Source organism: Wyeomyia smithii, chromosome 2 (assembly GCF_029784165.1).
Source record: "Wyeomyia smithii strain HCP4-BCI-WySm-NY-G18 chromosome 2, ASM2978416v1, whole genome shotgun sequence".
NCBI classification, from domain to species: Eukaryota; Metazoa; Arthropoda; class Insecta; order Diptera; family Culicidae; genus Wyeomyia; species Wyeomyia smithii.
Window position 1 is genome coordinate 92,259,028 of NC_073695.1, and position 25,608 is coordinate 92,284,635.

The 25,608-nt window shown below is 37.7% G+C and overlaps 1 protein-coding gene across 4 annotated transcripts; it reads left to right on the forward strand.

Moving 5' to 3' along the window:
• The first annotated feature begins 1,219 nt into the window (after positions 1 to 1,219).
• LOC129725027 (uncharacterized) lies at positions 1,220 to 25,027 on the forward strand. 4 transcript variants are annotated; one of them, XM_055680405.1, is made up of 7 exons: positions 1,220 to 2,152; positions 14,116 to 14,487; positions 14,551 to 14,744; positions 16,050 to 16,216; positions 16,277 to 16,339; positions 20,834 to 22,852; positions 22,919 to 25,027. In XM_055680405.1, the coding sequence occupies exons 2-7, from the start codon at positions 14,195 to 14,197 to the stop codon at positions 23,369 to 23,371; spliced, it is 3,189 nt and encodes a 1,062-aa protein (XP_055536380.1). In that variant the 5' UTR covers positions 1,220 to 2,152; positions 14,116 to 14,194; the 3' UTR covers positions 23,372 to 25,027. The 4 variants fall into 4 exon arrangements, with proteins under 4 accessions (XP_055536380.1, XP_055536378.1, XP_055536379.1 ...); XM_055680403.1 differs by having other exon boundaries at positions 1,221 to 2,152; positions 20,834 to 25,027; XM_055680404.1 differs by having other exon boundaries at positions 1,221 to 2,142; positions 20,834 to 25,027.
• The last annotated feature ends 581 nt before the right edge of the window (positions 25,028 to 25,608 follow it).

A 25,608-nucleotide genomic window follows, 5' to 3' on the forward strand; every position in this document is an offset into this window, starting at 1 on the left:
ATGGAAACGACTTACAATAAAATATAAGTTTTTTTCTAGAATCACAAATATTTTAGGCAAATTTTAAATTCACAAGAGTATTTTTTCGAATTGTAAAACTTATCGGTAATCTGGATGGTCTTTATTACGCTGCCAAAACTTAACCATTAACACGTTTGAAGCTAGTTTATTCTGAAGTCACTTCAAAGTTGATTGTATAAAGATTGGTTCTACAATATTGAAAAAAATACTTTAAAGAAAATTATGTGTCAAAATTGAGTTGTGTCTGTACGTATTTGTCATCATTTCCGAAATGTAACTGAACATAAGAACCATTAATCTAGTATTAATTTTTTGACACAAATATTAAAGTGAAAATTGTAGCCATATTAACGAAGTGTGGAGTGGTGGAGTTCGTATTTCAATGATATTGATAACGAATGTAGTTTTTCAATCATGCACGAAAATTCAGCATAAGTCGCGGTTTTGTTTTTTCGTATCAACATTTCTTTTCTTGTTCAAACTTACCTTTTAATAAATGCAAAGATTATCTCGCTGTGTTACTTTTTCACCTCGAAAAAAAAAACGAATAAAACCGTGATAAGGAGACTCCCTTAAGTAGCCATGCAGTAACCGTAACGAGTCAGTCACGACCAGATTTAAAATTGTCTTGAGAAATCGATACCGGTAATCAAACGGTTCGGCAGACGAACACTCTCAAGCATCTCCTGAGGGTCGACCTGTGCAAGCATAGCTTTTGTGGTGTGTGCGCATCTGCATGCACATGGAAGCCTCTGCGCAGGAGTAATATGTTATGTGTAGGTGCGCAGAGCGGCTGTGACTGCCCTCTTGTCGAAAGACCCATAGGCCATGAGAGACCTTAGTCGGCGCAAACGAAAATGGAATTAAAGCAAAGCAAGGAAGCCAAGGAAACAGTGAAAAGGAGGCCTGATGAAAATTATTTTTTGTTCTCTCGTGATTGGTTGGTTGGTTTGTTGCATACGATAAACGCACAGAGTCGAAACTAAAGTTGTCGAACACAGTGTTCCATGATCAACAACATGTTCAATAAAAACAATAGTTAAATAGATCAGTTTCGTTAAAGCAAAGTCGTTTTCATCTCATAACGCCGAAATTTGTCTAATGCATCAACATTTTTCACCTATCTCCTTTTCCTCAACAGTGCTTAATCTCTCAATGGCACCAGTACTGAGTAAAGGAATGTCGACGGTTAGTGCGAAAACCAGTTTTCAGTCCTGATCGGTTCGTTGTTCGGAATGGAGTTAAAACGATAGTTTGTTTTAAACAGATCATAATATACATCGGCAGTTGAAAAACTAGTGCTTGTTAAACTTAGTTTCTACATATTTTTATTTTATAAAAATTCGCTTAGTTGAATGACATTTTTGCGTCAGTAATTATGTCATGAAAGGTTTGAGAATCGTCAGGAGTGCTTCGCGGCTTTATTTAGTGTTTCCGTAGTTTAATTACAGTCGTGCGCAAAGACCTCCTCTCGACTATCCTCCAGGTAAACCTGCAACCGATCGGCTCGTTACAAGAAAAAAAATATCTGAGAGCAAACTAGTCTCGAGTAATCTATGGTCGTGTTGAAGGAGTGAGAATATTTCAACGAGTTCACATTTAACCGATGTCGATGGCAGAGCTATTAAACGGTCATAGTTTGAGAATTTCGGAAATACAGCAGTGTGCAAACCCTGATACCTAGAAGATAAATGGTGCTCCAGGAAAGATGTTTTTAATTAAACCAATTAAGCAATGATAAATAAAAAGTACAAAAAGAAGTGCGAAAATATGCGTGTTCTGAATAATTATTTAATTAAGATGTAGACGTGTGTCTAGTCGCATGCTCGTTGACAGTGAACGTGAACCCGAGCCTCACCATGGATTCCAGTTTGAGTGCAATGCGAAAAACCAGTTTAGCGGAACGCAACATGTTTTAGAAAAATCTTGTGTAAGAAATTTGGCATCGTTTTGGAGAAAAAGGAAGCTGCATGCATTTAAAAAAGTTGGCGAAGTTCAACCTTTCCTGTGCTGATTACATTGTTTGCCTCGATCAACGGCTGCTGCTATGGGTCTGAACGGTTCAACACACGGGCGGTTAAGGTGACTGGATGTCCCAAAAAGGGACCTAAATTCGTCAGAGTAAGTAAAAGTAAGTAAAGAAACAAGAAAACCTGGCGCAAAAGAAATTTCACAAACTGAAGATCAACCGTCAACAGCGAAGGGGCGAGTGCTTTTGAGATTGCGATGCAGTTGCAGGTACTGAGTAAACAAGATGCACCATGAAGATAATTCGATGAAATGATGGTCCATCAGCGAGTTAAATGCTGTCTGTTGATCGGGCTTCGAAAGAAAGATGTTGTAATGCAAAAATTACGCCTTGAACATAGTTGTTTCAGGCAATTTTGTATAATGGCCACTTCGAAAGTGACTAGGCTTGATAACTTCTCAAAATGCTAGCACAGCAGTTTTTCAGTGAGGAGTTTTAAAATGATATCTAAATCAAAAACAGTTACCTACCTTACTGCAAATTTATAAAGTTTAATTTCATTATGGCATAATTTGCATTTTTGAACGAATGAACGTATTCAATTCGATGCCTATACAAACGCTATCCAAGTTCAAGTTTATACGTCAACAGTTAAATTAATTTATTTTGGAAAAATATATTATAATTTGAAACAATTGTCATAATAACTTTGAGCACTGTGAAAGCTATTATGTGGTAATAGAAGATTTTGCATATGTTATATTAGTTAAAAATTGAGAAATCTACAGTGTTTTCAGCACCGCGTTTGTCGTGGCACAGGGTTGCCAGTTTATATTTGCAAATGGCCTCATACTACACGATAATATGTGTTCCTCTGTAAACACGTCTCCAAACTGTAAATTTTACAGTTGTCAAAAATCTCAGTAAACACATTAAATTGGGTGCGGGTTATCAACCAACTATTATGCTTCCACATACAAGCTCTAATGTCTTCGAAACAAAGACGTGTCTTCTTATCTGGCGATACGTGACTCAGGGTTATGTTTTCCACTAGCCATCCAGCTGTCATTCTGCTGAAATGCCACTGTGTGCACTACTTGCCAAGTAATGAAAATTGGATCCGCCATTTTCTTCCACCATCTATATAAATCAGCTGTTTTTTATCGTTCTACTACTTTTCTTCAACTTGCTTTTGATTATCGCCCAATATTTTTATTGGACGAAAACCTGTGTAATTTGGTGGGATGATATCAATTCCATTCTTCTCGTACCCATCCATGATTTCTCGGCTGTACTGAAAGCCTTGTGATTGGATGGATGGCAAAATCCGCTCCAGAAGTTGAGGCACTGTTCCTTGTACACCTGGCCATTCACGGTTGATGCGGTGATGGAAACCTTAGTTTTTTGCCATCGCTGCAGATCCCCTGCCACACCATCAGCCTCCGAGCGAACTTGTCGGCAAACACGAACTTAAACCGCTTGGCGTCATCACCCTTGCGCTTGAACATTGTTATCGTTAGAGCTGCGCGAGTTCCATTTTTACGTATGTCTCATCATCCATCAAATTGCAGCCGTCGAATTTGGTCAAGACTTTCTCATACAGCATCCTAGCGCGGCGTTTTGCAACGAGATTCTGCTTGAGGGTGTGTGCTGGCGTGGAACGATCGCAGGCCTTCACGCTGACAGATTCTTCGAACAGGGTTCGTACGAACTGCTCTGCAGACTTACAACCGTAACTGCTCGTCAATCGTTCCACTTCTGCGGTTGCTGTGATCAGCGCGATCCAGCGTTAGAGATTCATTAAATCGCTTCAGCACGTTGTTTACGGTTGATTTGGGGAATTTGAGGTACTTCGCAGTTTTTGCACCTGACTACAATGGATTTTCAACGTGAGTGTGCAAAATTTTTGTCAAGTCTTTCATATTCCATAGTCGAAAACTGACTCGAATTCAATGAAACTTTCACCACTATGCAAACAAACTTTCCTCCCAATCGTAAATTCGGTAAACACTAATTGTAAATTCGATTTTACCTGAATGATACTTTTCAAATCTCGTATACCGTATGATGCAACAAGTTCTTGTCGATTGTAAATGAATCAACTGGATTCTGTCAAAATCAAAATGTTTTTTTGCAGAGTTCAAACCTTTGTTCGTCTTGAAGAAATCCATTAAATTAGGTAGGGTATCGAACGTCTTCTTCAGTGGTTTTCTTCGGCAAGTTTTTGCATAAGAATGCTGCAGAAAACCTGCCGAAGAAAACCACTGACGAAGACGTTCGATACCCTACTATTATTTAAATTGAGTTCGGAATACGATATATGAATAATTTGGTTGTTTAGCTCAGAGTCAATGTTTATATAGAGTCGCGCGAAGAGAAAATCTATCGTTTCGGCAACACAGTTTTTGTGCCGTTTGTTGCCAAGAACTATACAGTTCTGTTTTTCACCATGCATAAGCGGATATTGTTTTTTGAAATTCTTCACAAGGTACACAGTTTTGAAAGATGACACCGGTGATGTTTTGTTAAATTTAAGTGAACCAGTGTACAGGTTTAATGTTGGATTAAAATGTGTAAGTAAAACTTCGGAAAAACACATATTCTTTATTACGCTCAATTACAACACTTTTCATCCACTCCTAACATTATCACCTTGTTTATTTACATTGCTCGATTGGTACCCTCGTTTGACACTGATTTGGTTCCTTAGGTTTCATCTTTGCGGGACTCTTATAAACATAGACTCTGGTTTAGCTATATCCAACCCGGTGGCATCACTGACATTTACATACGACATTTACATAAGTGAAGCCAACTTATCTTACCAACTGTAAGATCAATTTTACATGCAATTTGACAGCTGATTCATCGAAACACGAAAAAAAGCAGTGTTCATACGTGCATACAGTATCGGTGTTCAGCGGCAGTGTGTTTGTGTTGTTTTCGGGTGATGTATTCATTGCATATAACGTCGAGTGCTTTGCTTGATGAAACAAAAAATGAACGCGATGCATTATTAGAGAATGTACACAACGTTTATTCTTGCCGACTTCGAACGGCGGTGTTTCTTGCAGGCAGCTGATATCGCGCGATGATTTAATGATTAATATCTCAACGTATGAGTAAATGAGATAAAATATCAACGCGACTTTTGAACATTTACAAAGCTAAGCTAACCTTTTTTTAAATGATTGAATTGATTCGAGCGCATAACTCTGTACAACATATATTATGCTTTGTTCGTCATGCTTACACTTCTGTGTGAACAAACCTTCAAAAACATAGATGACACTAGCGCCATTGTCTTTCACGGCAGCTTCAGGAAACAAGGCCGATGCCACCGGGTTGGCTATATCAGTGTTTTATGTCACCTGAAAGAGCTGCATTTTCCAAGCAAAATGTGATTTTCAAAAATTTCCTATCGTTGTCATTCAATTTTAAAATCACGGATTAAAACTGCTCGAAATCGCTACAATGACAGTTTGCCCATATACCAACTGTCATTGTAGCGATTTGGAACGATTTTTCATTTTTCATTTACAAATCGAAGAACAATGATATGAAATTTTAAAACGAATCACGTTTTGCTCAGAAAATAACACTCTTTTACCTGATAGATAAAAATCAGAAATCCGTAAGTAACTAAACAACCCAATTAAAGCCATATTTTCAAACTTTAAAATAATTATGGTGTGAAACTTCTTTGGAGGGGTTTTCTTCAGTGGGTTTTTGCATTACAATGCTGCAGAAAACCTCTACCGAAGTCGTATCATACCCTAGTGAATATAAGGTGGTATAAGTTTGAAAAAAAAAACTAGAAAGACTACAAATGTTAGTCTGATGCCCCCAACTGTCTGCCCCCAAACTAATGATGCCACTTCACGCTGCTGAAACTTTGCAGTGTCTTTGATTATACGAGTAGAGTCTGCTTCTTGCTTTTCATAGCGTCTTGCTCCTGTGTTCTTTTTCGCAATATCTGACATATGTACGCACATACTAATATCTCATAATAACTGCGTGTTGCATATTCAACTAAGGCAAACCAGTGATGCCTAACTTTATACCAGCAGACGAACGTATCGTTCCATCCTTCTTTGGAAGTCTTGCCAACAGAGTGTGGCCGCCACCGCTGCAGCTACCATTTGTGTAAAGAATCTTCCATGTGTGAAACAACGAAGGCAGCATGAAACATTGCAAAAAGTCATGCAATGGTGCGGGTCTTCCAAAAATTAAGAATAAAAATTAACTGAACATTCTTGCGTTACGATAAGCTGCAGATGGTTAGGTGCGTACGCTCAGTCGAGTTTGAGAACAACGTTTTCACAAATGACGCTCTCAATAATAGCCATGGAACTTTTTCTGGTAAAAATTTTCTCATCATTATTTTTACTATAGAAGGTTGTCTGGGTTCATTTCACTCAAACAATTTGTGGCCACGACTAAAATAGTGTTTCCAATTTGCGGTCGCCATTAAACCCGTTAAACTGTAACTTGAATGTATGAATGCAATACATTGCGTGACGAATTGCGAATATTAACGTAATAAAGTAGCTGTGAAGTGGTTGAAAGCGCTATTCTTTAGAAATTGGTGATTATCAAAGAATGTTATTTTTTTCAGCTAACGCAGTTCGCATGTTTAAATAGCAAACACTAAACTGAAACAAGTCGACATATATTCTCTATTAAATTTGAATTTACCGAATGAATTTACCAATGAATTTACCGTACCAGAAGATCTCTTAATTTTATATGATTCCATTAGAAATCCATTTGTAAATTAAATGTGATACAATAATTTTAACGAAACGCACAATGAAATAATAATTATCGGATTTTCACATCCATTTTATTTGAAATTCATTTACGTTTAACATGTGTGGTAAAAATTGAAATTTACAGGCAATATTGCGGAATACATTTCATAAAGTAAATATATAAAACCGTCATGTATCGAAACCAACATATAAATCTTATTGATAAATCCAATAAAAAACACACGTCGCCGTGACTTTGGACTTTTTGTCAGTTTAACTTGTGAAGTTTTGTTTTGACTTTTGAATTTGGCATCGAATAATCCAGATTGTTATACAAAATGGCTACATCAGGAAAAGACGACGTCTTATTGAGCGATTGGATGGATATTTCCTTATCTCCAATGGTAAGTCATTTTTCTATACTTCATTTGAGTTTAAACTTACATAGGTTTTCACAACTATAGATCACACCGAAGAAACTGACATTATCAAATCGTATCATCGGGCAAACAACAATAGACCATTGGAACTCGGATCAAGTGGCCAACGTAGAATCGGTAATTTCTTTTTTATTAATCATTTGTCAGGAAGTTGGTTGTGAAATTTCTCGAAAAACCTGCATTATTCCGATTAGATACGGGCAACAAATTTGTTGGAATAAATATTATTTTTTTAAATAAATTCTTGTATCATTCATAAACAAACATTTCGATTTGTTTTCATGAACATATCATATGAAAGAAACAGTCCCTTTAGTGAAGTTATTTCTATAGGATAATAACAAGGAATGCATGAGATTTTCCTATAAAATTGTTATTGTATGTCAAGATATAAATTATGGCATTTCCAATGAGTTTAATCGGTTATATGTTCTTTAGTATTTAAATGATTTGCCTATCTATTCAAAAGCTTGGTAGTAATGTAAGTCTATCAGACGATCCTATGAAGAATGCATGACACATTTTCGATCACATCGTTTTGATTGGAAGTTCTAATAGTGCAAATTTATAACACTCCCATATAATCTGAATATGTGAGATTATTTCATGGTCGACAAAAGCAAAAAAAATGCTATATATATATAATCTGAATATGTGAGATTATTTCAGTGTACACTGGTCGACAAAAGCAAAAAAAAATGCTGCCCTTAAGCTTAAAATAGTTGCCATAGAAAGATTATAGCTTCAACCACTCCTGTGAAACTTGGTGTATGTCTCTCAGACCGATGTCATGGCAACAGTTTCCTGAAGCCGCCGCCGATGATGATGGCGCTACTGTTGGAAATATGGTCATAAGCTCCGTTCATTGTGCCGCATGTGTTACTGTACGGATTTTTTGCGTGCTTCTAACTATATTGAATGTAGGGCCATCCGGAACGTGTTGGAACATGTTTGAACGTGACCATTTATGTCCTGCACAAAATCCATAAAACGTTCAAAACAAAACAATCGTTTTTCGCTTTTTGCATTTCTTCACACCACTTGCAGCAACAGTTAATCTCGCATGAACGGTGCTTAATCGGCTGTTTCGCAAGCACTGACAGCCTTTTGACGGGTAATCGAGCCAGAGAGCCAGAGAAAAACGGCTTCAAGCGAAATGTATGGGGATGACGTTCGTGACAGGGATATGTCTCTAGCCAATATAGAAATGCGCCAACTTACGTCAAAGTGTCGCATAGTAATTGCTCGCCGGGTTCGTTGCTTTTACGTTATGTTAACGAGAAAACATATGTAGGTCTCTGAAATAATGTTGGTAGCTAGGGGCGCAAAAATTCTTCAAAAAAAATCTTTCAGTTTTTTACAGTTTGTGCTTCAGGGCCACACCTGTGTTGACCAATTGTATCATTATTACAAACTGTTCCTATATCGTTCATTTGATTGTGATAGCGCAACGTTAAAATTATAGTAAAACTTGTACATATCATAGAAACAGTTTTAAAAAGTTGATGAGTCTAGAAGAGTCATTTGGTTTAGTTTGCTTTATTTATTTGAAAATTTATCTTTTTTTTTGTAAATCTAAACGTAATCTTGATTTTTCGCATACATATGCGAACGGTCGGTGGAATGAACGGAAAAGTGTGTCATTTTATTCGGCCGTCAAAATGGAAAATGATAATGTGATATGACCATATCTGTCTTTTCTGCAATCCTACTTGGTTGGGTCATCGCAGCCACCGTTCTTATGCGAACGTAAATAACTGTACTCTCGCTGCTTACTGGTGTTTGATATAACCGGATCAATCTGTGAACCATTTTTGGTGGCGATAAACATGGTTTCGCGTGTCATTTGCTTTGCCTTGAGTTATGTTTGAAATATACGTATTCCATCTATAATAGTTTTACATTGAGGAAATAAAATCTTATAAGGTATGTACTCAAACGTATACTGTATATTGAAAACACAGCGTTTTAACATAAAATAAAGTTTTGTCGGAACTTCTATTTAACCACTAAGCTCCTTTAAGAAACAATAACAATTGCTGTCGATTTTTTTAGGACTATTTTTAACTGTCCTGTCTTTTTGCCATTTTGTACCGTTTTTTAATTCTCTTTGAAAAATTTTCGTGTAATAGCCCGTTCACACTACAGCGGATATCATATGATATTACCTATCTTCATATCAAATGTCATACACCGAATTGCCCTTGAAAACTAGATGTATGAATGTCACATAATATCTGCTATTGTGTAAACAAGGCATTAAGCTTCAACAAGCACAGAGTCCGTGACAGTTGCAAGCCGTTCGAATATTTTTCGAAATGGAAAACTGCCATGAGTTTGTTGGAGTTCTTGAGTTCACTTTGTACCCTCCTGGCTGTACAGCGCCACTGGAATGTAAACGCGATTTCAAATTGAGACCATGTTAGGCAAAAGAACGAGAAATCAAAATAATTGTTTGCATGTTTACCTTAGGTAACAATAGTTTTACAAACTCAATCTTCCCAAGTGTCCAGTTCTCGAAGTCATTTGTCCCTTTTTCCCGGGAAAATCTGGTCAGCTAGATAAGATTGATAGCAGTCTTTATCACTTCATGAAGGAGTTTAAAAAATAGTTGGCTGGATGATGGATTTCGTTTAATGAGGTAAGGTGCTAAGGTTGAGAATTTACTGCCTTATGCTGACGAATTTTTCATTTTGCACCTTTAAATTTCTCATTGGTTTTCGTTGTCATCACTTTCTTCCACTTTGAAAGTATATATGCAAAAAAAAAACGATACTGTAAAGTATTTGATTGAATAATATTTTGCAGTGCTGCTAGAATGTAGATTTTGCAAGTCAACATTGGTAAAACGTCAAAAAAAAATTAACTTTCTTGCAACCAATAAGTTTTCAAAAAAATAATAGTAAATTGACGCTATCAATATTTGATTTTTTTTAAATGCATGCTTAGGTCTAAACACGGGCATTAAGTGACTGCAATCGCCTTGATCATTCTTTAAATTCAAAGTTCTATAAATAAAAATGAAAAAATAGGGGCTATGGTTTAACGCAAAAGTTTTATTATAAGGAAAAAATCTTCCAGTCTATGCGAGAATTCAATTTTACTTTCTAATGGTGAAACCCGAACCCAACCTGACCCGTACCCGACATTTTTATTTTTTTTAACCCAAACCCGATGGGTACGGGTTTTCAAACCCGACCATCTCTAGTGAGGAATTTCAAAAAAGGAATTTTAAAAAAGGTCAACCATTTTAATCGACCATGTTTGATTTGGCTGCAACTTTGCATAGTTGTTTCTATGGGCAAAAGATGCCATTTTGTGCTATTGTTTTTTTTTTCAAGCACAACTCATTTTTGTAAAAATGTTATGTAGAAAAGGTATTGATGATTGCAACTATTTTAAAAGCCAAAACAACTTATTTGATCGGTGTGATGTCTTCGGTAAATTTGTAGATAATGAGGGTGAGATAGGTCTCGTCGTTCATCACCACTGCCATGTCGCGATTCGCCGGGAAAATCGACTTGACCATCTTATTCAACCGCTGTCGCTGCGTCATTGCCTGCAGCTCCGAAACCAGTGGACAGGACTGCCGCTTCCTGACATGTATGTCCATGTTCTCCAGATACTTTTTCACTGTGTTAGTGCATGCACCAACCTCCCGTGCACGCAGCGATTCAGCCACTCCTCCCTCGGTCTTCCTCTTCAGCATCCTGTGAAGCTTCTTGTCGCTCAGAGTCGTTGGCCGTCCGGAACCGGGCTTTCTTTCGATGCTCTGATCGTTGTCCAATAGTGTCAAGATGTTGTAGATGCCGGAACGGGCATACCCGGCGTCCACAAAGTGCCGCACGATGTCCGTTTTTGACGCGGCAGAGTACCGTTCTTTGAACGCGCACACTTCTGAACGAAGTAGCTTCACTTTTTTCGCCATCACAGTTAGAGTTTGACTGATAGAGTTGTCAATTTTTTTTGCTAATTCATAGGTCACTATGACTGATGATTCATGAGTAGTTTCGTCAGTAAGATTAAAGGTAAACCCATGAAAAATCGGCAATTTTTGTCCATTTTTTTACCGCGAACGTAATTTAAAAAATAATAGTAATTTAGTGCAAATTTTCCATGATTTGTAGCTATTATCTTTCACTTTTCCATCATGCTAGTAAGTTCAGTATATATTGTGGGGACAGAGGTTCCCGAGGTTCGTTCGCGAAGTAATATTTGTGTTCAGTTTTTAGTTTGCTTTATTTGCTGAAGACATTGAAAATAAGCAAAAATAAAATCACAGGAGGGTTGTGTGCAAAGCCACGGCTGCAAGGTTGAAGTAGAATACTCTTACAAGAAAGATAACCCGGCTGCTTGCGTGTCAGTCATTTTTACTAGTAATTAAACAACCGTTCATTGGCAGTATTGTAATTTGTCTTTGTTTGATATTTTGAATGAAGTTTATGTAATATTTTTAAAATTTTGCGCAAATGAGAAGTTGAAGTGCTACCGAATTGTAATATGCACATTTAATACGACATCATTAAACAGGAACGGAACAAAGGCTACAGTTATGCAGAACGCGAAGGATGGCGCGATGCGATTCGCCTTGCCGTGGTGAAATGTACAGCTCTTTTTACGGCGAAGTAGAGCTGTGCATTTCAACACATTTCGTCTTGCCGAATCGCATCGCGCCGTCATTTGCCGTCAAATGCATCTACCGCTAATATCGCCGCTATTGTACGAAAGCGCGTCGTTTCATGTGGGGAATAATATCAACAACGAGAAATGACGCGCGTCTAAGCACATCCCGAACTGTTTCGCCGTGCCGCTTCCATTAACTTTCTTACAACATCGGCCTCAGGGAAATATCGGCTGCACCTGTCACTGATGCTGTTACCATACTGTTACTGTTACCCAACGATATTAACTCTTCAAATAAGTGCTTTATTTGTCCTCAAAAGAACAATTGTTCAATTCAATATCGGATATAATGCAATCACATCTCTGTAATATTACCGACAGTATTATTCTTCTGAACAAAACTTTTTAATTAGAGGAAGTTCCGGCTGATGTATTTACTGCTGATGCAGCCCGCTACCACACAAAGACAGCATTTTATTAAAGGGAGTGCCGTTGCATCAGCTGATCCTGCTACTATCGATGCTGATATACCCGCTGCAACTGCTACGCTATCCGTAGCCATGCCACAGTTGTGGCCGCTATACGTTGCCATTGGTATCCGCTGTCCCTGCATCAGCTGGCCCAGCTGCTATCGATGCTGAGATCCGTTGCAAATGCTACGCTATCCGTAGCCATGCCACAGTTGTGGCCGCTATCCGCTATTACTGGTATCCACTGCACTGCTACTGCTGCTGCTAAGGGAGGACTGCTGTTGTCGCTGTCTAGAACTGTTATCAGCGGCTTCGGCTGAAACAGGCTCTTATATAGGCCAAATAGCATATTTTAAATTGCAAAGTATATGATTCTGTCGACCGTCGTTAACGTCCAATCAGAGGTCGCATTTTTTGTTTTGACAAGGCTTGACTATTTTCAATAGTACAATAGTTTGAATAATGAAATTACAATTATCTTCATTTCGGAAGAATCTTAGATGATTTTCCAATGTATTGCTGCAAGAACGAAGGAAATCCATCGAATACTAACCGATTTATTAGCATTTGAAATTGGACATATTTTTCACTTTTTTCGATTTTAGATCTTCATTTCACATCCCTATGTAGCTGAACTTCCTGAGAGAAGTATTCTACTTCAAAATTCTGGGCCCGTTTATCAAACGAAATGACCCATAATTGAAGTTTTTCCTGTACTTTTGACAATGAAAAAACATCAACACAAAAAAGAATAACTTATTTTCATATTGCTACAACAATGAAGTAGCTCTTGTGGCGATTTTTGATAATTTTTGAAGATTTTACTGGCGAAGTGATCTTCCGCCTTCTTGAATGCCAAAAGTTACCCATGCTATGTTGATAATGCTTTTCATTGAAAGTACACATCAGAATAACAAATAGACAAAGAAATGTTGGTGGTAAAATATGTCTCCGATTTTATATCTATTTTTCAACACTCACGTTTCGGCTTGACTGACCAATAATTTTCGAGGGACTCTGCATACTAATAGAAAACGGCTTTACTCTTCGTTTATTCAACATGTATGTTATTATTGTATGTATGTTATTAAACATTTGTTGGTTGCAATCTGCTCCGTTTCTCGCGAAATCAGGTTTGTTGATGTAAATTACTGCTTCTTGAGTAATAAAAACCCTCACTAATGAATAGAAAATATTATTAACATTCTATATATATTAAGATGTATGTTCAGATTGTACAGAAGCAGCAAATTCAATATTATCGTGCCGTATGTCAAATAAATGTGTTTAGCAAAAATGCAATAGTTTGAAGATCTTTCATCTCAAAGTAATGCCTTAACAAGTAACATAAAAAACTTATGTTTTCGTCAGTCGCCACTATAGAAAATGCTCACCTACTGTCGACATTTTTTACTTGTTTTTCGGAGCTGCAATAAATTATCTTGTGTTATGCCATCCAATGGCTGACAATTTGACGCTATGCCGATTTCTCACGAATGTAACCAGAATCATTCATATACGATTCTCAAAAAATCTACCTGAAGCATGGTACCTGACGAGTGTGCTTAGTTTGAATTTGTAACTTCACAGATTCAGAACAAACAGCGGAACCTTTTTCGAAGTCAGGTACCGGCAGCGATCGTGCCGTAGATTAGCAATAGGAAGGCAGTGCTGCAAGGTAGTCTTTAAAAAGAACGGTTCAGTTGTTTTGTTGAATCGAATTTTCAGAAATTCATCGATGGAAAATAGTTTCGTTCCTACCCTTTGTGCAGTCATTTCCTGTATGAGTATGCGGGTCTGTGAACTAACTTTTGACCTTTTCTTTCCATTCGTTCTAGCACCTATCCTTTCTAAAGGGCGAATTGATGAATGTAAGCTGACAAGCTTTGGTGAAGACGTAATAAGACAGCGAAAACAATGACGGTTCAGTCAAACCTGGACTCCCCTCAGCAGCACCATCGTGTAGTTTTGGATCACTACCATCAACGCCATGACCCGGCATATAATATAACTAGCGCCGAGGTGGATGACTACAACAGCGACAACAGTATTGCGGTTCTGCAGCATCACCACCGCTTTATGCCATCTAGTTCTAGCTCCTGTGATAATACCAAACATCATCCGATGCAAGGTTCTAGTGTACCAGGGTCTTGCGACGAAAATACTCTTAGCGTGCTAGATGTTAACATAGATACTAAGAAAATATCACTGTAAGTATTGAGAATTTTTTGTGTTAAACCGAATAAGAAAGAAAATAATTTTTTTTGCATTAGATCCAACCAAAACAATTCGAGACTGAACTCACCTGCCCGGTTCGAAAACGAACGAAAATATACCAACCATATCGAAGTGTACAGTGATAATAGCACCAACAAGCTGGAAGAGGAGATATCCGAGGATGATCGGGGGCCACCGCTTCCACCGCGCCCTGCGCCCAGAACTCGAACTTTGCAACGTGTCGAGAGTGGTAAGTTGTAGCATTTGCACCGTATACGAATTACAGATGTCTGCTTATCCTTATCATGATCTATTTTCTCATTGAAAAACCGCCCTAAAAAGCAAACTTATTTTCGCACTAGTCGGGAAAAATCCGAGACCCTAACAAACTTTATTGTTTTTTGTTTTGTCAAACTATCACTTAAGATAAGTCAGTGACCTTATTTCTAGCGAGAGTTCGATTAGTTCGAAAATAATAGTATAGTAATAATACTATGGGATGTTTATGTTTTGTTCAGCAGTAAATTTGTTCTTATCGTTGATCATGATTATTTTGAGTCAACTCAACAACACTTCAATAACGTTCATTTTGAACTACAAGTCAGCATCCCTAACAGGGATCGTATCCTGAAACGATTTGAAGGATAACAAGGGGCCCCTTCCTCGGACAGCTCTTAGTTCGCGTTTGCGCAAACATGATATGTGCCATTATTCAGTTGCAGCAGTCACAAGTGTTCTGGTTGGTATCTTGTGGAAACAACAATTGAGGGTGGGAAAATGCCTTTACATATCCTCAGAGTGTGCCACCCAACATGATTTAGCTTGTCAAAACACATAGGAACATTTTTCAGTAGCAATATGTGATAGGGTTAAAGATGTTTGGATTGTGTAGCTTAAATACAAAACTATTCGTTTACTAAAAATGCAATATGTGAATTGAAAGTGTTTTTTCAACATTACTTGCAAGCTGAAGAAGTAGTGTTTTTTTTCTCAATGAATGTTACGTGGGACGCATGGAGACCATCTAAATTAAAATCTGCTTTTTTACATACTGGCAGCGATTGTATAACAAACGTCGATAAACGCAAACCTTTTGTCAATAACACAGTTTTGCTAGTACTTTCTTAAACACTGATACTTTTAATAATTAAGTTGTGAAAACAGAAAATAAAAAAGACAATAAAAATGACAAAGCCATAATTAGATAGTACAACCTAGCTATAGAAAACATGTAATGCAAATGTTTATCGGATGATGTGACAGAAATGTGAGATGTTAGTACGTGGAAAAAGTTTGTGATAGAGCACTGGTAACCAAATCAGTGAAAAGCAACTAGATTTTCAATATTAGGCATAACGCAACAGTATTATTACAAGTTTTCCAAAATGCATGGATATCCGTTCATGCAAGTAGTACAATACAGCGTGCCCACCTGTACCTGGGCACCAGCTCCAGTGGAACCACCACGCCCGCCATCAGCTACAGCTGGTTAATATATTTACATTGATAAACCAAATAAAAGTTAAATATAATCATTTTTAATTTCCTTTCACAGCTCCTGCTACTTCCGGTGTGCGAAAGTACGTAATTTGGTGTCTGATATGTGGTGGTATTTCGTGTCTTTTGGGTGTTTTGTTTCTGGGTATCTACTTTCTACTACGGTCTTACACCAGTACCGTGGGGTATTTCGAAACCGTGCCTACGTTTGTTCCAGCAACATTGGTTTGTATTTATTCTTGATTGATTTAGGTCAATCGTATTTATTTTTTTTCTTATTTATAGTTAATGGTCACTGGTATCTGCATCATGAGCTTGGCGAGACGACGCAACCGATACAGTTATTTGGTGAGTGCTGTTACTTTTATTACTGTGTTATTTTTTTTTATTTCATCAACTAGTCTAACGTCCTATCAACTAGTCTAACGTCCTAACGTCGTCTAACTAGTAAACGTCCACGGTTTTGAACGGGATTAAACGGTTTAAAAATAAGTTCACAATTATTACGTATCCTTTCGTATCTTAAAGTTCAATTATCAGTTCAAATACAACGTCAATACTCTTAGAACGCTTTGAGCGGAAATAGCGGATGACAGTTCGTATATGAGCGAACTGTCATTCAATTGATTTCAAGTAGTTTTTTCTTTTCTTTTTTAAAAATCACGTTTTACAAAGAAAACGATTCTTTACGATCCAATTTGGCAATTTTAGATATTTTTATAGAAGTTGATTTCCTGCTTCATTCCGATTCCGGAAATACCCGTTTGGTCTTTGATCATTTGAAGCTGTTTTCAGATACCAGAAATGAATTTCAAAACATCTGGAGTTGATTGTCTGTTTCTGAGTATTATCCCGATGCCAGGAATAGCAATATACGATGATATTCGGTCACTTTAGGCTGTTTTCCAGTAACCAGAACCATTTGAATTTGCAAATGATACTTTTTGAAATTGATTTCCGGACTATGGGCATCATCCCGGTACCGGAAATACCCATACTGAATGCTATATGGCCATTTCAGATTGTACTCAAGAAACCGAAAGTTGCTATAATGGATTTCAAAATGGCATTTGGTGTTAGGCTCTGGCCTTTGGGCATCATCCAGGTTCTCAATTATAAAACATATTAAATGATATTTGGCCGCTCAACTGTCGTATACAGCTTAGACACCGAGGGAACAATGTCAATAAAATAATCTGCATTAGGGGCCGTCCACATTCCACGTGTCACACAAAAATCGTTAGAATCGTTAGAAATTTTAGAGATTTAGATTTTTTCTTTAACTTCGCTTTTCTGACGGTAAGTGGTAATTTTGTTTAGATTTTGGACTTTGTGCTTTTTTTCTGGTGGAGCAATCATATGCGTAATGGAGATGCTGCTTAATTAATAATTGTTCTTTACTGTACTGGCACCTCACGCACAACATTTAAAGGGCATTTTGGTCGCAATTGAAATGATCTGTTATAATTGAGAAAGAGACTGCATCATCCGAATGTTAACAAAGTTACCAGTAGCTGTGCGATGGTCTATAGAGGCCTATGCTTTGAATGATTAAAAACACTTTTAAACACCTGAAAAAACAACAACATAATAGATTAAAAAATCCACTCTAATAAAATTTTAATTTCCGAAATAGTTGTAAACTGCTTGGAAGTGACTTAAAAAAACGAATTTAATATGGCAGGAAGGCTTTTGTAGAAGCTAGAAAATTTTTTTTCTTTCAAGGTAGAGAAGTTCATAAATACTTCGCAAGCGCCGCATATACTGAAACATTTTAGCCAGCAAATAAAAAATATATAATTTTAATTTCAGGAAAACAGGTGAATCTTAAAAAACAAGAAAACCCAAACAAATTAAACTCTAATTTTTATCTTATGTCAGGAAAAATTCCGAAAACTACTATCAAGAATTTATCCAGAAATTAACGTCAAACAACTCTAAAACGTCTCTAAAAACTAGTAAGAAGGCATTTTAGGCGCGGCCTAAAAGGCATGAAAATAAAATTTTCTCGACCATATCTCCAACATTATGAAGTCAGAACGGTCAGAAATTTATATGATCAAAATTCAGCCAAAATGCCTAAAAACGTAAAACAGCGGAGAGGCTCCAACCGAAATAAATTCCAAATAAAACAGAAAACTGTTCGAATGACCAGAGAAACGCCTCTGAAAAAATAAAAACAACTAAAAACAAAATTAATCTCAAATTAGTATCTTATAAGGCGTTGTACACAAATTACGTAACGCAAAAAATCTAGATTTCAGACCCCCTCCCTCCCTATGTAACGATAGGTAACGTTCAACATGACTTCCTCCCCTAAAATTACGTAACGCTGATCAGCCTGACTCCCTTCGAAATTTTCAATTTCGAGCAAACATCACAGTTACGTATCCGTCTTTACTACCCCCCTGCCTCCTACGTAACAAAAAGTAACGCTGACTCAAACCCCCTCCCCCCTTCATGCGTTACGTAATTTGTGTACCACGCCTAACTTGAAAAAACAACTGTTAACCAGAAAATAATAAGCTCAAGGAAAAACTATATCCAGTTTAATTTTGAATGCATAGAAACTCTAGTAAATGTAGCTTGAAACATCAGAAAATACCTCTTCTAAATAGAAAAGACGATTACTGAGTTAAGTTCAAATTTTTAAAAAATTCACTGATGTCTAGAGAGCCAACAATGGAAATAATGGTTTATGACGCTTTATTTAGACAGAAAAAATTGAAATAAAATATGATCATAAATCGACCAAAAAGGGCTGTAAAATGTTTCGCAGGTAAAGAAGAAACTAAAGAAAAAAACGTCTCGAATTGTGTTAAAAAAGTCTTTAGAAAACGGATAAAGCAAATAAGGTATTCTGAATCAACTTAAAGTGCTTAGAAACGCTCCTGAAATGCAAAACAAAAAACAAAAACTAAGGAAATGATCTAAGTTCAGCCAAATTGTTGAAGAATAGTTCTAAAAAAAAGATAAAGCGGAAAAAGATTCAAAATTTAGCGAAAAATGAATTTATAGATGGATGAGGCTAGAGACAAAACTTATTCCAAATTGAGCTTAGTTGAAAGTGCCCCGTAGACCTTTGCTAACGGGAGAAAATTATTGAGAAAGAAATATATCTCAAAAGCCAAATTTATCACAAATACAACGACTCTAAAATCAGAACAGCAATAGATTTTTTATTGAAGGCCAATGTTTTTTTTTTTTGACAGATTTCTATTTTTTGGAAAAATATCGTGTCCGCGTGGACATTATCATCACCGCCCCAACCATGGACGTTTGCGTGGCAATAATTTTTATTAAAACTTAGCTCAAGTACTACAATATGTAAAAGGTTTCATTTGTCCCACCCCTATGGCTTCGCGCCATGTTTGAAGGCATAACATCTCAACATACGTGTAAACGAGATAGCATATCACTGTCACTTCTCGTACACCTTTATCTGACAGCTGATAGCGGGCACAAATAGGTTCGAGCCCAGGACATGAGTTTATCGCCATTCACTGTTAGTTACTCGGCATAGAGATGTCAAAGGCTTGATTTGTTCCAATCCAGTGTAAGCTACAGTCAGAGCCGGATTTAAGGGGGAGGGGGCGGGGGGCCCGGGCCTTCACATTTTTGGGGCCCCCATAAATCGAGAATAAGTTTCAGGGATACAAGAAGTGCTTCACAAAATACAGATTTTCAGAGTCCGTGTGCAGATTTCTTTGACCTGCAACTGTAGTTGTAGTTGTTTCCTAGTGTCTGCAGATTATTTTCAGGGCCGCCTAATATTTGCGCAGTTGCAAATTTTTGCCTGTGAATCACAATTTTTTCAAATTGGGGTAGGTTTTTTTCAGATATCAAGAAAAAATTTCTGGTTTTCGAGCAGTTGCAGACATCTTTCAAGACCATATGGCACCTCTGGTCCAAATCTCGTACTCGTACGATAAAAAAACGGTTTTGTTTTATTTTGGGGCTCCCAGTTTAAACTGGGCCCCAGGTCCCGGCAATCGTAAATCCGGCTCTGGCTACAGTACTCACTTAAAATTTACCGCCGTATCTCGGTAACTTATCGCCGAGAACGGCACCGCTAAGTGCCGTGTTTAAAAATTAGCGTAAAAAATACCGTTTATCATTTCTGTGGAAACTTCATGTTTTAAGACTTTCCATTTTTATTGAATCTGTTCGGGTCTATAATGTGGATATTATGAGCAAGCGAGTTGTAACCTCATTTTTTCGGTTTTTGTTTTGGGACATTTCAGATTTGAACTATAAAAGCACATCTACTTGGATGTTTTTGTAAATTTTGAAACGGATCTTTGTGAGATGAACCTTATACTATTTGGAATCGTTTGCCATTGAAAACTCAAAACTGCAAAATTTTGAATTGTGCCAGTATTGAATTCAACTGACGATACTGTTTAGCTTTATTTTTTAAGAGCGATTTCTCACATGCATTCAGGGCACAGTCAAAATCAATATAAATGTGCGCTGTAGCGGACCACCGAGCATTTAGATACGCTATATAATTTAAACTCTACCGAAGAACGTTCTTGGGAATTAAGACTAGAAATGAATTCCAAATATTGAATTACATACCATTCGAAAATTTGTATAAAAATCCGTAGACGATTTCACAATAGAGAGGTCATTTTATGAATAACATCGCTTTGAGATAAAAAAGATAACCAAGTGGTGATAATAAACTCCGTTGAGTAATCATGTCATACAAATTATCCATATACCATGTAACTCGACTAAAATATAATGTAATTCATATACCATGTAACTCGACTAAAATAATCAACAAGAATCAAACCCAATAATTAATTACATACTGTAATTGTATATCTTTTTCAGATCAAATTATCCGGTGCATGTGGTCTTGCCTCAGCTCTTACTTGCGCCCTCGTTACGGTGACCACTACGGTACTTCATATGAGCCGACTCCAGGTATTGCGCGAATGTGAATACACCCAAAAAACACGAACATGTACGTGTTATTCGGTAACGGCCGAAAAACAAGCAGAAGGCATAGATGACAACGTGCGGTTCGTGTTCGACTCAACCTCCGATTGCGGAGTCGTACATGGTGCACTATACTCGTGTTTACGTGCCGTATTCGGACTTTCAGTAGCCGGTGTTCTAGTAGCCGTGTTTAGTTGCATGCTCGTATACCAACTTTTGAGTCACGAGCGTAAGAAAATGTACTGGGAACAGTTGGAATTAAGGTGCAGATCGCTGTACTCTGGACAGCAGGGACCTTCAGTGCTTCCGTCTGGTGCGATGTTAGGAGGAGCACGAAATGGTAATTGTAGGTGTTGCGAACAATGCCACGCTCACCGTAATGTAATGCCATCTGCCTATCCCTGGGAAGGTGACCAACGTTTTTGGACTCCAGGACAGGCAGGAAATTTTTACTCACCTAATCCTGGTGGCGAAGAGAACCCAACTGGTAACAGACTTAATCAAAATGGCCGACGAATACCTGGTTGGAGTTGGCCGAGAATGCCATGGCAACGAAATGATTCACAGCGTATGTCCCCACACAGCCCAGACTCACAGTACGGATTTTCAAACAGAGCCACTGGAGCAGATTCTGGACCAATTGGGACTTGTCAACCACGGTATAATGTTATTGAACAGCAGTACGGCATTTGGGGACCACCGCCACCATACAGTGATCCGAACAGTCCAGCCCGCAGAGGCCGCTATCAATACATCCATCCAGCTCAGTGTCAACCGATGATTGAGTCAAATGTTCCTCCCACAAATATAGCAATTCTCGAATGCCATCAGCACCCAATGGCTTCCGAAAGTCATTCCATCCAACAATTTAACAACTCATCCCAACCGAATGCGTTCCGAAACCCGGGGAAACGGCAGGTATTGAAGCCGGCTAAAGATAATTATGAGAATACTCCTTCGGACAGCGATGGGCCTAGAGATCGGTTTTCCAATACTCTTCCTTCGCGGAAGACGAAAAAGCGAGTTGAAGCTGGTGTGAAAAGTATAGGACCGAATCAGCCTGTTGCCAGGGTGAATGTGCAAAATGTGTTCAATTCCGATGCATCTCACGGGCAACATAATTCCGTTGAAACGTCGGAAAATGAATATAACGAACCATCTCTTCCAAGCAATGAGCCCAGCTGTAGCAATCAAAGTGCCTCTACGCACGCGAAAGCTAGAAAAATTAAGATTGGTGTTGAAAATACAGGCTTCCAAACTGTCGAAGCTCTTGAAAGCGAAGGCCTAAATGGCAAAATTATAGAACCAACTGAGTCGGAGGTGTATTTTGCAGATGTTAGCAGTTGTTGCAACATGTCTGTTAAAAATGATAACTACTATGACGATGCCAGCCAAAGACGCAAGAGTGTGAAAGACAAAAACAAACAAGCTCATGAACCAGAGCAATTTAGCAAAGAACAGGCCGATGATTATATCGCGCAGAGATTTGGAAAGCGGGAGCCATCCGTCCGCAGTAGGTTGCCTTTTCCTCAGATTATTCCGGAGACTTTCGAAAAGCCAATGGTAATGCCTCGTCCGTCACTGATGCATAAGGATATCTCTAGGCAAAGTATGTGCTCGGTAGAATCCGGCGAAAAGACCGACTACACTGACCTCTCTCCCGCTACACCAAGTGCGAACTTTCCGTCTGTAACATATCCTCAGCAAGAGCCCAGTAATAATTTGAGTCCAACAAGCAGTGGTAATTTAACAAGTCCTAATAATGCTACAACCGATTTTTCATCCGAGCCCAATAGTTCAAATTTCATCGCTTCATATCCGTACTCTTCGAATGAGCAGAGTCAAGAAGCCCATCGACGGTCAACAAAAAACCTGCAGGATTTATTTTTGGCCCCTGACTCGCAGTACGAGGTAATCAAAGAAGCCAGTAAGTACAATGAAACAACTCCCTTAACGATGCCCTACCTGACCCAGCAGGATATGTCCACCCAATTTTCGTATCACCCGAGTAAGACGGTTCCTGCATCACGGGAGCACATTAACTATCAGCACCCGCATTCTATAGCATCCCAGCAAAATGTACAACAGTGCCAGTTCCAACAGCCGAATCAACTGAAAGCAAGATCACCTAAGAATCTAAACATCACCCCCATTAAGCGACAAAGTTTGGGGACCAACATTAGTTCAATTATTCAGAATCTTAGTGGAAGTGAAGCAGGCCTCCTGTATCCGGAAGGACGACATGGCGTTGTTGCTGGTACTAGTACTATAGCTTCTGGCAACTGTAACAACGGAGGGCGACCAAGTGGAATAAGAGATGCTGAGCAAAGTCGGCAAAGTTTAACAATAGAAGATAATGGCAACGACGGTGACGACAGCAGTAACGACGAAAATGGCGAGTCGGACGTTAGTGATCGGCGTCGGTTGTGAGATGAAGTGTATGTGTGAGTAGACCTTGCTTGAAAACACATGCCACTATGATAAAGAGTCTGCATTTCTTATGTCTTTATGCCTGCCAAACAGATGCTTAAAGTTTGTTTTCTAAAATGAAAAAAATTGAACGCTCCAATTCAAAGTTAATCAAATGCTTTCCAAAGACAACTCATTGATTGCTTTGTACATTACGTTTTTCAATACACTCTTCTACTTTCAACCGGTCCTTAACTAGAACACAATTCACAGTCAACATAAAATATGGCATGCCAATCGAGCAATAGCAACACTAGTTTACACAAAATCAAAAGCCCATTATCCAGTCTGTAATCTCTGCAACGGACTCAGTAGATAAAATGGAGATTTTAGAATTAAACTGAAGGGTTATTGTAGGTACAATGTTTCAAAAACTTTCGCATGAACATTGACGATCTTTATTTTAAAGACATTTGAGGCCTAACGTGTTGTTAATTGGTATGACCTACAAGAGATGAAATTAGTTCAAAACGAGCTTCAAGTATTATTCAAAATCCTTCCATTTTAGCAGTATTAAACTTATCCTTGTTCGTTGTATATCATATAAATATTATACAAGTTTGAACAATGTTCAAATTTCTTGAGAATTAGTTTAATAATTCTGACTTCTAGACATGTTTATTTTAGATCAGAACTAGTATTCGCTTAAATATTGATTAAACATACAATTATTTTTGTTTACCTCCCCCCATGAATAGCTAATTATAGTCAATATGGTAGGTAATGTAAATATCAAAGCGAACTGATCTCTTTGGTTTCATTCAATTGATAGCTTTAATGATATACGCATTGAGGAATCGCATCAAGTTAATTGATTTCATCAGTCAGTAGCAAGAGTTAGACTATTATTGAACATAGTAGAGAGGTAACAAATAAAGAGAAATAAGTTGAACTACACCTTTTTTGAATGGCTACCGAGTATTAGTAAAAATACTGTAATTTTATATTTGATTTCAACACACCTTTCTTTATAACTGAATATTTCTATTTTATATCTTTTTAACAAATATTATTAGCTCTACATTTGAAAATGTAAAATACACATTTCGCTTTGTAAATACTACTATTAAAAACTGAGGAATACGCCAGAAGCAAATAGATATTAATGAATGATATACGCTCACGATATACTTATACATTAAAGAATACAAACGAAATGTATTGATTGTTAACAAATGTCAATAAAATGATGGATATAATTATGCATATAAAATGTTAGACTCACCCGAAAACGAAACCGTTTTGCCTTTTTTTAATTTTATATATTAGTTACGTAACGATCTCAAACAAAGCCCTCCCCCTCTTCTATTCCCACAATAAAGAGCGCAGTCTGAACACCCCTTCTCCCCTTTATGCGTTATGGTATTTTTGTACGATGTCCTATCAACAAATCAAACAGCATGTATTGTGCCGTGTCAAATAAATGTTGTGTGAACAAAAAAAAAATCAAACAGCAATCAATGTTTGAGGCTATATCGGCAAAACAGGACGCAGAGGCAAGGTTCTCGCGTATGGATCATTTAGATACCACAACAGAATCAGAGGAAGCTCTACACTCACAATCTGAGGAAGCTCCTACATAATAGAATGTGTATTTGTTCCGTTGCTGAGAAATCTGGCATCCATTGTGACCAGAAATTCGGCAATTGCTGAATTTCGGGTAAAGTGACGAACCCGTTTAATTTTGCTGGCTTCGAAGTTGGAATTCTTCTTGATGAGAATAATTTGTGTGATGATTTTAAAGAATTTAATTTTTTATTCTTACAAATCTTATATTGTTTTTGAGCAAATGTTAATTAAAGTCAAGTTTCTTATATCACATAATGCGTTCAGTGGAGGGCAAAATTGCGTTATTTGGGGTTGAGGGAGTGTTAAAAATTTATCTCGGCAAACTTCCCAATAGCTCGGCGAAGTTTTTAACAAATGTCAGTAATATGTTTCGCGAACATTCAGCAAATATATCGATTTACCATAAACCAGCAAGTATTAACATTTTGTTTACCGAAATTTTTGAAAACTTTGCCGAAAACTAGAACATTTCGCTGAATTTATCAGCTGCTGAGTTCTCTGCAATAAAATCTAAGTGTGTACGTAATGACGTTGTTCTTACATTTTTTACTAATCGGTAAAGTTATCACCAGGGAGCTAACACAAAAGACGGATTTCGTGTGTAACTCGACCAGATGTTGGCAGTACCC